This window comes from Tursiops truncatus, chromosome 17 (assembly GCF_011762595.2).
Source record: "Tursiops truncatus isolate mTurTru1 chromosome 17, mTurTru1.mat.Y, whole genome shotgun sequence".
Classification (NCBI taxonomy): domain Eukaryota; kingdom Metazoa; phylum Chordata; class Mammalia; order Artiodactyla; family Delphinidae; genus Tursiops; species Tursiops truncatus.
The window spans coordinates 35,602,793-35,616,194 of NC_047050.1; the positions used below are offsets into that span (position 1 = coordinate 35,602,793).

Below are 13,402 nucleotides of genomic sequence, written 5' to 3' on the forward strand. Positions count from 1 at the left end.
CAAGGGCAAATGTAAAGAAAACAGTGGATGCATAGTTCATAACTGCTAAGGAACACGTTAAGCCAGATATTCAGAGAACATGGCTCTAATTATTAGAACTTGGGAACAAAGCAGGTAATTAATTTGGGGAACACAGGGAAACCTCAGTTTTCTAAACTGGAGCAAAAGGTCAAACCAGAAGAACTACTAAAAGAGTGATGGACTAGAGCTCTCTGAAATGAAGAAAGTGAAATGCTGGTTAATCATTTACTTAAAATCAGTGATGACAATGTACATGAAGGTTAATGCCAGGCTCACAGTAGGTCTCTAACATTTGTCCACTCCTCTACTTTCTCCCAAGTCAACAACTAGGTGGCAGCCCTTGAATGCCCAGAGCACATTCAGTAGTCTATGCCCAAGGTGTTAAAAGATTAATGAATCTAGTCAATCACATTCCCTAAGGCACTTGGAGGTGTTGAGATTGCTGGACAAACAATGGGAAAACTTTACATTTGTGCCCTCCACATTCAACAAGATCTATATCCTAGAGGCCCCGTTCACCCAAATACTGATTTGCCTTAGGAACCCTGATCAATATGAAAGCCCACAAAAGCAAACCCCTACTTCATGAGTTACATTATACAGGTAACCTCAATCAGAACTATCAAAGCAGAGGGATTTTAAGTAGGTCTCTTACAGTCATTGAAAATGTTAGTGGTTCTAAGCAAGATTGATGGTTTAAAACTTTTTCAAACAAGAGGGTCTCAAACCTTAAACCTCAACCATGGGGCATTACTTTTGCAGTGGTTCTGATATAAAAGCCTGAACATCACTTGACAAAGTAAGAACATTCTGAAAAGAATCACAAGAAGCTCTTCCCTGTTCAAGCCACATAAGGCACTGAGGCTTAAAGGCTGATTGTGGCTTCAGCACAAAAAACAACTCACTAGACGATCACACGTACCAAATGATGGGACTGTGTCTATGAAATAAACTTTCTTCACTGATATGTGATCCAGTGTCATTTCTTCAAAGCGGCAAAGTGCTCGGTGCTATACCAGAGAATATACCCACCAAGGAATATACCCAGATCTCTGAAAGATATGCCACAATCTGGCTTCAAATTGGAAATTACATTCTTTATAAGCATTATTCTTTAGTTGGTTAAATACATGTAATCACAAGTACACACAATGTTGTTTTTCAAACTACCTCTTCTTTTGACTGGTGTTTCAGAAGAAACATTGCATTTGTTAGTATCAAATATGCTAATGTGTCACAGTGTCTGTCTTCTCTTTTATCCACTCTGGAGATATTCGGAGCTTATCTCCGAAGAGTGTGTCTGGCAATTCAAGTGTGAAGCTACAAGCTACATAGTCTCTAATTGATCCAAAGCAGTGATCATGTCTCACCCTAGACAAATTACTATAGCCACAAGTCCACCCAACTGCAATTGTGGATGGAGTCAATATTGAACCTGATCCAAATTTCACCAGTCTTCCATCTAACTTAATTCTCTATGTCCAGTTTTACATGGATAGCATTGCCATTCATTTTCTTTTTGCAGGAATGAAGTATTATTTTTATTATGATTATTCATGTTAGAGTTCTCTTTTTAATACTGGATGATTATTTTTTTTAAACATGTCTTTCCTAGAAATATCACTAGTAAAATGCATCCAATTTTTCTCTAATGTGGTGCTTTCCCTGTCCATAAAACTTATTTGATTAGCAGTACTATAGAAGCTAAGGCTTTTGTATGCAGGCACTCAAGCATAATGTAATCATTTTATTTAAGCATGAAAAAAATTATTCTGAAAGCCCTGTTAGGTAAAATATCCCTGATTGGTTTAAACTTACATTTGCAGGTATATTAAGGGTGAAATAAATCACGGAATGCCCAGTATGCAATGGAATAGTGTTAACTTTGTTATAATAGTAAGCAGTAAGTTAAAAATTGTAGTATTAGAGAATGTAAGGAATAACTATCATTATAAATAACTGCATTTAAACAGGTTATTTTAAAATAAATTTTGTTTTATGCGAAACCATTTTATATTACAAGGGTTTTCACCCATGGAAACCTCTTTCATAGTCAAACGAGATGAGGTCCTAATTGCATAATACCATTTATCTGCTGAGGATAAAAGTGCCAACAAATGAAAATGCACATTAGGCAAGAGATTGTCAGAATAGAAAATTGTCTTTTTTATTTCTTTTTATTTTTTTGTTTTTTTGTTTTTAAATAACCCACTCACATTAACGAAAGACTGCAGTAGCTTCCAAATTATAGGTTGTTATTTTTAGTGGAAGTAGTTCAATATTCATATTGGAGCAGATGTAGCAGTTTAACAAAACAGCTCTTCAAATCCTGCACAAATTGAAAACAGGAAAACTGATTGCATTTTCTCTTATCACTTTCCTTTTCTGAATTGACACTTTTGGCCTTCTGAAAATTTACACATGGCTTTCATCTCAACAGCACCTGCTGATCAAACAGAAACCTAACATTTTCATGAAAATGGTATAAAGAACTAGTTTTGTTCTAAACACTGTAAAGGGCATAAGTTGCCTACTAGATAGCAACAACTGCTGGGTATAAGGCATATTCATAATAAGTTTACATTTTCATTAAGCTTTAAAAAAAATACATTAAGTCCCTTCTGGTTTTTTCCATGTTCACTTTTGTATGATTCAAATTTCTTTGACTCAATGTCTGCCTAATACTTAGTTTTATCATGCAGCGACTATGCAAAATGTGTAAAAGGGTAGCTTACACTAAGATACGGAATATTTAGTATTTTCTCTGCCACTACTTGGAATACACATATTTATCTATATATTGCTGTCTATCCAGGCACATGGGTGTAAAATACACACATCCCATTTTCTCATTCCACCCACAAAGAAAAGCAAACAAAGTCAGGCCCTATTTTTGAAGGGGCCTTACAAATTGTTTTATCAGATACAGATTTAGCAGGTGCTTGAATGTTTGAGGATCCCCAACTGGGGAAAAATGGATGTCACCTGAGCACAGGCCAGTAACGATCTACCAACCACTCAGTGTAAATATCTCTGGGAAGGTAAAGTTAAATCTTGAAAATGGGTATTCTTATATGAAAAATACAAGATTGACAGCTAAGTAGCTTCCCAGATTTTTAAATAAAAGTCCATCACATATTTATCTGTTACACCTAACTCTAAGTAAAATTAAAGATGTTCCTAAGACATGCTCTCTGTCAGTTTCCTAGCAAAAGGGCTCTACCCCTCTGAAGGATTCCAAGTGTCCATTCCCATTCTGCCTGGGTGACAAGGTAACCTCAGGCAGAAATGACATACAGTAATATATGTACCACTCTGGCAAGTTGGCCTGTGAATTTCGGTGTTTCATCATGCTCACTGAGGCAGCAGCAAACCTGAAATGTCAGTATGTTCAGTCAATGGAAGTGAAATAACGGGACTCTATTGTCTTACCCAATCGATCTGCTGTTGTCAACAAGGAAACATGCCCCCCTGGCTTTAAACAAATTTTAATTAGGCTCTTAGTTACTGGTTCATATTTACCTATGAAAACACTTATCTTGACTATGTGTAAGAAGCAAAACAATTGTTTTTCCCACTTTTATCCATTTTAACTACCTTCTAAAGTTAATACTATAATTTTTTTAAGTACACTCATGAGTGTATTAAACATTTTTTTAATTAAACAGTTTTATTAGACATTTTAAAATTATTTTTCTTTTAAACCAACTCCAAGGGAAAAAAAATCCCATGGTTCAAATCCAAAACACAAATCTACCTAACAACTTGCTTTCTTTTTCCCTTTAGACCTAGTTGAAACCATACTATAAAATCAACTAATTCCATATTAAAAGTAGGTTTCATTTGCTTTTCTCACTCATTCAAGTACCACCATTAGCATCAATTCACCACCCATTCAAAACATGTCACACAAAACCAAACACAAATGATCAATTCCAAAAGCCTCTACCAATTTTGCTCAGTTTATCAATCTTACAAATAAGGGGTAAATGAAACTCCTGTTATATGGGGGATGGTGCGAAGAAGGGCAGGAGGTGGGGGTGAAAAGAAAATAAGGCATTTAAGCCCTTCAAATTTGCCTAAGTTCTACAGTCCCTCCCTGCACCAGAAGGGAGACAGTCTCACCTTACAATAAAAATAAAAATGAACTAATCAAGTTGTTAAGCAGCTTCTTCTCTCCCCTCTTCATCTAAAGGCTTCAGCATCCCTTCAATAAATAATCTATTGTTCCCCCTTTATCCAGTCTCTTTAAACCTATTCAGAATGGCAAAACTAAACCCAATTAAAGATAAGGCCCTCCGGTAATCTCACCTCCGTGAGTCCTGTCTGGATAGCAGAGGTGATGGGAGATAGCGGCCAGGCCAGGGCTGATGCCTCCTCACCACACACAACAAAAGGCAGATTTCTCTTTCTCCCTCTGCTAATCTTTAAATGTAAATTCTCTCCGCCAGCTAAGAGGAGCGACAGATAACATGTTACATCTTCACTTCTCCTGGTCTTATCGACTTCTGAATCATTGGAAAGGGAGAGAGGAAAAGAGAAACGCAGCCTCCCCACACCCCCCTCCCCCGTTCTTTCCCACCCCTCCTTCCTCCCTGCCCGCCTCCCCTCCCCGTTCACGGAGATTACCTTCTGGCAAAGGAGCGCAGGAGAGGCGGCCGCAGCCGAGGCGGCACCCAGACCGCGGCTTTGTATTCATTAAACACACATCGGAGCTTATCAGAAGTAAAAGGCTTGTCAGGATGGCACATTGTGTGTGAGTGAGTGTGTGAGCGCAGGAGGGAGAGGAGAGAAGCCAACGTGCATCAGGGTGATTACAATATCAGCAGGGCCCAGATGGAGGCAGGAAAATAAACAGAGGGTGCGTGTGAGACGGAGCGGGAGAGGGAGGAAAAGTGGGAGAGACAGAAAGAGACACAAGCTGGAGGGAAGAAACGGAAAGGCAAGGAGGGGGCGGGGGCTCCGGCTCCAGAATGGGGATGGCAAGGAGGGCGAGGTACCCCAAGGCTGGCTGAGGGTGAGAGCCAGCGCTGGGGGAGGGTGGCCTGCATTCCCCAATCTGCCTCTACCCGGAGAGAACGGGAGGAATCCAGACTAGCAAACTGGATTTCCCTGCTCCAGGGCTAGACCGCCAACATTTTGGAGGTTCTGTCAAGGTCAAACGGGGATCAAGAGCTCTCTTTTGGCGGAGCTTATAACAATGAGACATTCACCATCTCACCTCCATCCAAATAGCCACAATTTGCAAAACAAACCTAGTGAGTCCTCACAGCAGTTACACAGCCTTCCAGACCGACCTCAAGTGGGAGTTCCCATCCCTTTCTTTGCTGACCCCAACGGTCCTAATTTCCAACCCCCTACCCACACACACAAAGACCAACCCAGGCAGATACAAAATATCTCATTTCTCTGGGCTTCAAGTGTCCCAGCAGAAGACTTGTGTAGCCAGCATCACTGTGATAAGAAGGCGCACTTGTGATTGGTAGCTACAGGTGACTCTGAGACACCTGCTCCACCTCCAGAAATTGTGTTGGGGAGGGGTTCCTCATGTGTACATCTGAGAGTCTATTTTGGAGGTGGGAATTTAAAACTGAGGCAATCAATCTCGGCTTGAGCTCGGCTCACAGCTCTTCACCCACCCAGAGCCCAGGAATCAATCAGAGAACAAGCAGAGAACTAGCGCTCCTCCATCAGCCCAGAGTTCATCTTCCACCCCATCAGGGTCTGGAGGGAGATACACCTGAGTGGTCTCATGGGAGCCCCTTTCCACTTTTAAGTGCACCCGTCAGACAACATGAACATCTGATCAGATCCTTAATGGAGTGCAGATAATGCAGCAAAGAAGGTTATTTTATTGCGGGGAGAGGGAGTATTTGGTCATGTTGTATTTCAAGGCACTGAAGCTTGGTTAACAAGCTCTCACTGCAGTATGAAGAGTTCAGAATAAAGTAGCCAATAAAGTACACAATTGTTCATGGCATACATTGCAGCCCCAGCTGCAGTGAAACTTCAGATTGTAAAATAGTTTATGCATGAGGTCTCAATATAAAGAGACAAAATAGTTGGGAGGAGGAGGAAATAAGGCTAGTGAGTAGAGAAAAACACTGAAGAGCAAGAGAATTAGCAGCAGCCTCTGCGAGGAGACAAATTTGAAGAAGCCCTTTAGAAAACGAGAAGCACTGTTTAATCAAGCACTCCCCTCCAAATCACTCAGTCAAAAAAGTTTTATGTGTAGTGGATCCTCCTGCCCACCCCAAGAAAATAATTAAGGGAAATTGGATAGGTAAGGTAAAGTGAAAAAAGCTGGGCATTGGTGGAGGAAGGGCATATGTGAAAAATCTTGTCATGCAATGAATGTCAGATGAAAAGGGGTCTGCCACAATCCACCAGTAATCCAATAATGTGGAAAACCTCGTGGTATCACTGAGACGAGAACGAGGTAGTATTTCCCCATAAATCTTCAAAAAGTGAGCAGGTTCAATAGTTAGAGAAGGGTGCAAGGATAGCAAGTAAACCATTTGGCAGGGTATGTTACAAAATCGAGTGCACTCTAAATGGGTGAAAATCTGTCATTCTTACATGTTTTAAATTTAATAAGATTTCTCTCATAAAGGGTCACCTTTCACTTTTCCTGTTACAAAAACTGCATTCAGAGTAACCAGACACAATCACATACACCTTCCCCTTTATTACATCTTAGATCAATTTGGACACAAACTACCCACAAACATTTATAAATCCAATGCAACTCTAGGAAGTAAAAAATACAACTTACAAATGCCAACTGATTTTTCCATTACATGCTCTCTGAAAAAATGCTATTTAAAAAACAAAGCCCTACTACTTTCAAACCCAGAAGAGGCTTACATTTTTTCTTTAAAAGGCATCCAGACACTGAAGGCATGAAGAAAACTTCACAAAAGCTTATCTGCCAATGTTCTTATTTTGTAAAGGCACAGTATTTCTATTACTACCTTGTTTGTTCACTGACTTTTGGCTCACGGTTACAGAAAAGATCAACCAATTCTCAAATGGGAAGAATCCATGACTCTCTTCCAAAGCAAACACTTTGCTGCAAAGCTTTCAATTAAAAAAAAGGGGGGGGGGGCAATATAATAAGAAGTATAATCACAGAATAAGTGTACAACAGAAAGTGGTTTCTATAATCACAGCTGTCTTAAAGGCCAGGCTGGAGACTAGAAATCTTAATTTCAACTAGTTCCTTTCTTAATAATAGGTTACCTTCCTATAGGAGCAAGAAGGCCCATCTGCCTCAGGCAGATAAGTTTCGAAGCATTAATTCAGATAAAAATCTAGCATTTTCTTTCTTTCTTTGAGTATGTGAATTCTAGTGTGCTATAATGTGAGAATTCCAACATATGACCATTATGGCATAATATCTCATTGCTCAGCTTGTCATTATTTCATTTGTAATTCTTATGTTAATTATGTTCATAATTACTATAAACAGATGTGGTAGACATTCATGTGACCTTTTATTGCAGAATGCATTCCTCACTCATTTTGCTATAATTTCTCATGTATGTGAAACTGAAATGCAAAAAAAAAAGCTTTCTAATTTTCTAATGTTTTATATGCATAAGTTAAAACAAAACCTACCTTCTACTTCATCTGCATTTCAAAATATTAGAATATTCTTAACATTTAAGCTGCTTTGTAGAACATTTTCAAATTGCACACTGACCCTCACTGCTGCTCACTAAATTGTAGCTATGGATGCCAAACAAAGGCTAGCGTCCGTGTCTAAGTTGTTTGTCTTTTTTTATTTTTAATATCAAAGGTTAATGCAGCAGAATTGTGCTTCAAAACCAAGTGCCTAACAGCTACATAGCAATTTATTCACTCATAACTCAACCATCACCCTCTTTACATAAAACACATTTACAATAAAATCAGTATGGATTTCATTAGCTGTAAACCTCCTCGAATTTCATTTCTTTGGCCCTAATCTATAATTAGTGTGGACAGACAGGTGCAAACCCTTCTCTTCTACAGATGGCTACTGGAAATGGTGCAAAGTAGCTCCTTCTGTTTAAACAACACAGAGATAACCTGTTCTGTCTTATCACCTACAATTACCTCCATTAAACTGAACTAATGTTTGCTTTAATAAAATGTTCACTGTTCTTTAAACATTATTTAGGAACTCTTATATTAATGGCTGTAAAAAAGTGAAGTTGGAAGGTGTCTCTTTAGATAATAATAAATAACTTATTCTGGATGAAATGTTCTCACTTGATGGATAATATTCTGGGGTTCACAAAGGTGTTTTAGTTGACTTAACATTTGTCAGTTATTTTGCATAAATAGGGTCAAATATGGTATTTTTAAAAGGCATCTAGGTAACAAACAATTTAACAAGAAATTCAGAAGTATGAAATGTTTAATTTCTTTCTTAGAGATTTTAACTTATTATTGAAGTATATAATTCCTAAAATCCTGGATTGTTTTCAACGGGTATTTATGTTAACCTAATTTTATGTATTTGTTTAACTTCTGATGGATTCTGAAAGTTGTATGAGTTCAACATTTTAAGGCACATTTTAAAAATTAACCATGCATGCAAGTGCACTCTGCAAGCACATGGTTAAAAATACCACCATTTCATAATAAATAGCTTCTATTCTATAAAGCAGAGATCACTTCTGCCTGCTTCTGCTATCAATAAAGTCTGTGGATCACTAGATGATGAATAAGGTGTCCATAAAACAAAGAAATTTTAAATGCCCAAACGTCAACAAATAAATACCTTTTCCCACTGAACTTACATAACTTACAGTAATAGACTCCAGTAAAATGCAACTGACTTTTTTTTCACATGCAAATCCTGCAGGTGCCAATTTTTCAGACTGCTTTGCTATGAAGGGCTATGCTGCCTGCATAAAACCTCAATGAAGAAGGGTTTGCATTCAGTGCCTGTCAGCTGATGTTCATATCAAAGAAGTGAGAAACAGGATTTGACAGTGAAGAATGTCCTAACCTGACAACCACTGACCAGCATTGCTATTGGAAGCATTTCTTTCTCGTGATCCCTTTTCAACGTTGGGAAAAAAAAGAAAAGAAAAAAGTGTTTTTTTTTCTTTTTTGGCTAAGCTTCTATTTTACAATAAAATAAATGATAATGGCACCTTACATTTGTGTACTTCTTTGCAATTTATGAAGTGTTCTTTTATCTGCAAATATTTATACTAACACCCTGGATGGGAAAGCTCATCATTAAATACTAGCATCAAGAGCAATATCTTACTTTTCTTCAGAAAGGGAAAATCGTAAAAATATTAAAAAGCTACAGTCCTGTAGCTGCAACACATACTGTCCTAGTATTTCCAGCAACTTGCAGTTTAATAGTGCAGCTCCATTGTACTACAAGTAAAATGTGTCTTATTAGGAAAGTCCTTTACGGATCATTTTAAAATCAAATTATTAGCAGGTATTAGCGGGTCACAGAGACTAAGGCTACAAAGGAAAATATCATTTCAAAGATTTCTGGTCTGCTTTGAGTTCTCTAAACATTAAAGAAAAAATAGACCGTTTTCTCCACTTCTTTTATTAGGTGTGAACTGGACACTGGAGAAACCACATACTCTCCCATTCAGTATTTAGCTTTTCAAATAAAATGAGTGCTGTCTAAATGGTTTACAAAAAATTATTAATGCTTAAACAAAGTCTCTTAATATAAAGTTATTCTCTTAGTATAATCTTAGATAAAGTCAGCTTTTCTGTACCCAGAATGAGCCTGATTCCTTGATTATTTGGTTGAAATTTTTTCTTTTGAAAGAATAAGCCAAAGAAATATCAAATGCTAAATACAGTACAAGTAAAACAATGTTAGACTTCAACTTCCTCAACATACTTCCCAGCTGCAAAAAATGCCTAGGTCAAACTAAGACTCCCTGATTAATACTGGGTGAGCCCATCAGATGTCCCTTTAAAAACAACAATCAATAAAAAGAAAGAAAAGAAAAAGAAATCAGACTGCCCTATGTATGCTACCTGAAAGCCCACACAATGTTAAAACTAGAATTGACATTAAGGATAAACAAGGGAGAAAGATCCAGAGAATTATGAAATTGCTTCTCTTTGTACACATCACATCTGACATAACCACCCAGGTTTGGGCGAGGATGGTTTAAGAAACAATTGTGTTTGTTGATCTTTTCTGAGGAACTGTGTGACAGGAGAAACTGGGCACAACAGAATACTCACATGGTCAAGGCAAAAGGCTGCAATAAACTAAAAGAAGGCCCCCGACACTAACAAACCGTTTATCACAGAGAAGCTAGTCAATTTGTATTCTAGTGAGTGTGGACTCACTGGGCACAGACCCAGTTTCACTCCTGTTCTATGCAAAGGGAGGGGTATGATAATAAAAGCTACTGAGTGCACTTAAAAGTGGTACAGATGTTTAAAAGGAGACTAGAAGGGGAAAAAAAACCCTGTAAAACAGATTTCAGTTCACCCAGAAGGTAGAAAGGAAATGCTTTGGTCAGCAACCCAACCTTTACCAGGGGATAAATCAATTTGCAGCAGCTGTGGACAGCCATTTATATAAAGGCCCTGGGCAGATTAATTAAGGGAAGCGAAGTTAAAAATTCGAGGGGGCCCAGAGTTACATTAAGCACATGAAGTTGGTCTGGAGTAGCCTCCCCAGCTCTCCTAATCTTCACTCCCACGCCCTGGACTCTGTGACTGGTCTTCAGGAGCTCCTCCACGGGGAATACTAGCTGTTCCTTAAAGCGACACTCTGTAGCCAGGCTGGGGCACGTTGGGATTTGAGGTGCCCAACCTTGTATAATAAGCTATGCTCAAAAGATTTCTCCACTACGCTTTACAAGGAATAAGGAAACCCAGGGCTGCATGGCTCCCCAGCCAAATCCTCCAATCTTGAAAAGCGCGCGGGGCGGGGGGCTGTTAAGGGAGGACTGGGGCTATTTTTAGTAACAGTCTTGGTTCACATCCTACTTCCCGGAATCTGTCCTCAAACTTTTCCAAGGATTGACTGCCCTTACCCCACCCCACCCGCCAAAAAAGTTTCAAAAAACGGATTTAAGCGCCTTGTACCGACCTAACCGTCTTTTCTTAAGGCGTCCTGGCCAGCTCAAGGTCCGCCCAGGGAGAGGGGTCTGGGTGCGCCGACCAACCCAGTCCTTTCAGGCTCCCAAAGAGAGCGGTGGGGCCCGGAAAACGAAATTAATTCCCCGGACGCGGCTCCCCGTCTGGTCTGGGCTCCGCCAAGCGGGAGCTGCAGAGCACAAGGCTCCGCTCCCCGCTCCGGAGACGCGAGCCGAATCGGGGATGCAACTGGAACACCCAGAGGACTGGGGCAGCAGGGCCCCGGGCGCGCGGAGGTCTGGGCAGAAGCGACGCTGCCCACTGGCCCCCGGCGGCAAAGCCCCAAACCCATCGCGGGCGAGAGATTCCGGTCGGGAGACGCCGACAAGAGCTTAGGGGGCCGCGGCCTGTCCTCCACGGGCTTCCCACTCGAGTAGCCCGAATGCCCAGGAAGAACAGGGAAAGTTCGCAGGTGGGCGCAAAAGCGCTTGGGTGTCGCTCAGAGGACCCCGACCCCAGTCGCAGCCGGGTCTCAAAGTTAAGATTCCTTCTCTCCTGCTCCCAGAGCTAAGTTTTCCACCATCGAAACAAGCCTTTCCTTTCCAGTTAAAAAAAAAAAAAAAAAACACGATGAGGGTTTAGGGCCACCTGCCAAATGCACCGTAGGTACCTTGACCGGTTGTTTGGTCGGGGGGTAAATACGCATGATCTTCCTGCTCATATATCGTAATCATGGAGAGGAAAGAAAACTGTTGTAAACAGTGTGGGGAATCTAAGAGTAAAAACTGCATCCTTGGCTGACCCGTGAAGTTCAGTGTCAACGCAGCTTGGAGTCACTCGCGACGTTCCTCTTTGCCCTGGTGCGTAGTTCTGCCCTAGTTCAGCGACAAGTAACAGCCTGGGGCCTCTCGGCCGAATAATCCAAATGAAGATGACGGTCATCAGAATAATAATTAATAGCAACAGCCAGAGGCCCGTCCCCGCCGCCCGCCCGCCCAACCCTCCCGCGGGCACTTACACTGCACAGGGCCGGAGAGTCCCACCATCCGCAACCGGCTCCGAGCTGCAAATAAAACTTCCCGTCGTCTCGGCAGGCCCGCGGGGCGAGGGGGCGAGGGCACGGCGCCTCTTCCCTCGCAAGGCCAGAGTGTCCGGGACCACTCGCCCACGCGCGCTCGCCACGAGGCCTCGGAGTCGCGCCGCGGAGCGCCTGCGGCCGCTCGGCGCTACGCACAGCGAGCTGCGGTGCGAGGAGCCCGTGCTCGGGAACGCCAGCCAGACGCAGCCTCCACGCAGAGCCCAAGACTTGCGGAGCACCGCTCCTCCCGCCTCCCTCCCTCCGCTTTTCTGTTGTTGCTGCTGTGGCAGACAAATGTGATGTAGGGCGCAGGGAACTGCCACTGTCACAGGCGGCGTCTGCGTCTGCCTCGCCCGCCCTCGCTCACTCTCGAAGAAGGCGACGCATTTATCTGCAGGGCGGCCGAGCGTCCGCCGGGGAGCAGGAGCGCCGCGCGCTGTGCGGCTAGAGCGCCCGCACCAGGCCGGCTCCGGCGCGCGCTCGCGCCCGGGGCGCCGCGGCCGCTCGGGAGGGAGGCGGCGGCGCGGCCGCTACCAGGTGCAGGGAGGAGGGCCCGCGGCGGGGCAGGGGGGAGGTGGAGGTGGGAGACATCTGTGTCGTGCAGGGGTCACGGAGGTCAAGTATATGTTAACAATGGGCAGGCCCGGCTCGCTAGGGCGCGCGAGCGGGCGGCCTCCCTCCCGGCCTCGCCCTCTCCCTTGCAGGCTGGACGTGGGGCTGGCTCCCTAATGATGCTTTCCCGGGCCGCTTGCTCTCCAGCGGCCCGAGTGCCCTGCAGTAACCCAAGACGACCACTTTCCCTGGCCATCTGGAGCGCTCCTGGCTGCCCTGCCTGTGTCTCATCACTGGCTGGAGAGACAGCTCTGCTAGAAATCAAGCCACTCTCAGATCTCCACTCTAATCCCCTTCTGTTAGCTGATTTCCAGACTGACTATTTGCTTTCGTATTAGATAATAGCCTTAGAGAAAACAATTATCATTTTCTTTTTTCCTTTGTTTTTCTACTTCTTCCATAGTATATCATTAAGAGGGGCCTCTTTCTATCTCACGTTTTTGTTGGTTGTATCCCCCTCCCCCAGACCTTAATATCAATACCGGGGGTGGGGGTGGGGTCCCCGGAGGAAAAGACAGGGTGAAAGAATTCCAGATATTTCCAAAGTAAATAAATAATCTCTCAGTGAACAGGACTGACAATTTGTTCGTACAGAGCAAAAAGGGCTTGAATAATAAT

General features: G+C 42.4%; 1 protein-coding gene across 3 annotated transcripts in view; it reads right to left on the minus strand.

The window, feature by feature from the left end:
- RUNX1T1 (RUNX1 partner transcriptional co-repressor 1) overlaps positions 1-12,757 on the minus strand; it is a 137,757-nt gene extending 125,000 nt beyond the window's left edge. For 2 of the 3 annotated variants that reach the window (XM_019925153.3, XM_073794587.1), the window contains exon 1: positions 12,113-12,757. Coding sequence is in view for 1 of the 3 variants with exons in the window: in XM_073794587.1 (XP_073650688.1) it covers positions 12,113-12,140 (28 nt within the window). In the remaining 2 variants the exon portion in view is untranslated. Of the gene's footprint in view, positions 1-4,332; positions 4,500-12,112 lie in introns of those variants that run through there. The other variant, XM_073794586.1, reaches the window with a different exon arrangement.
- Positions 12,758-13,402: the final 645 nt, after the last annotated feature.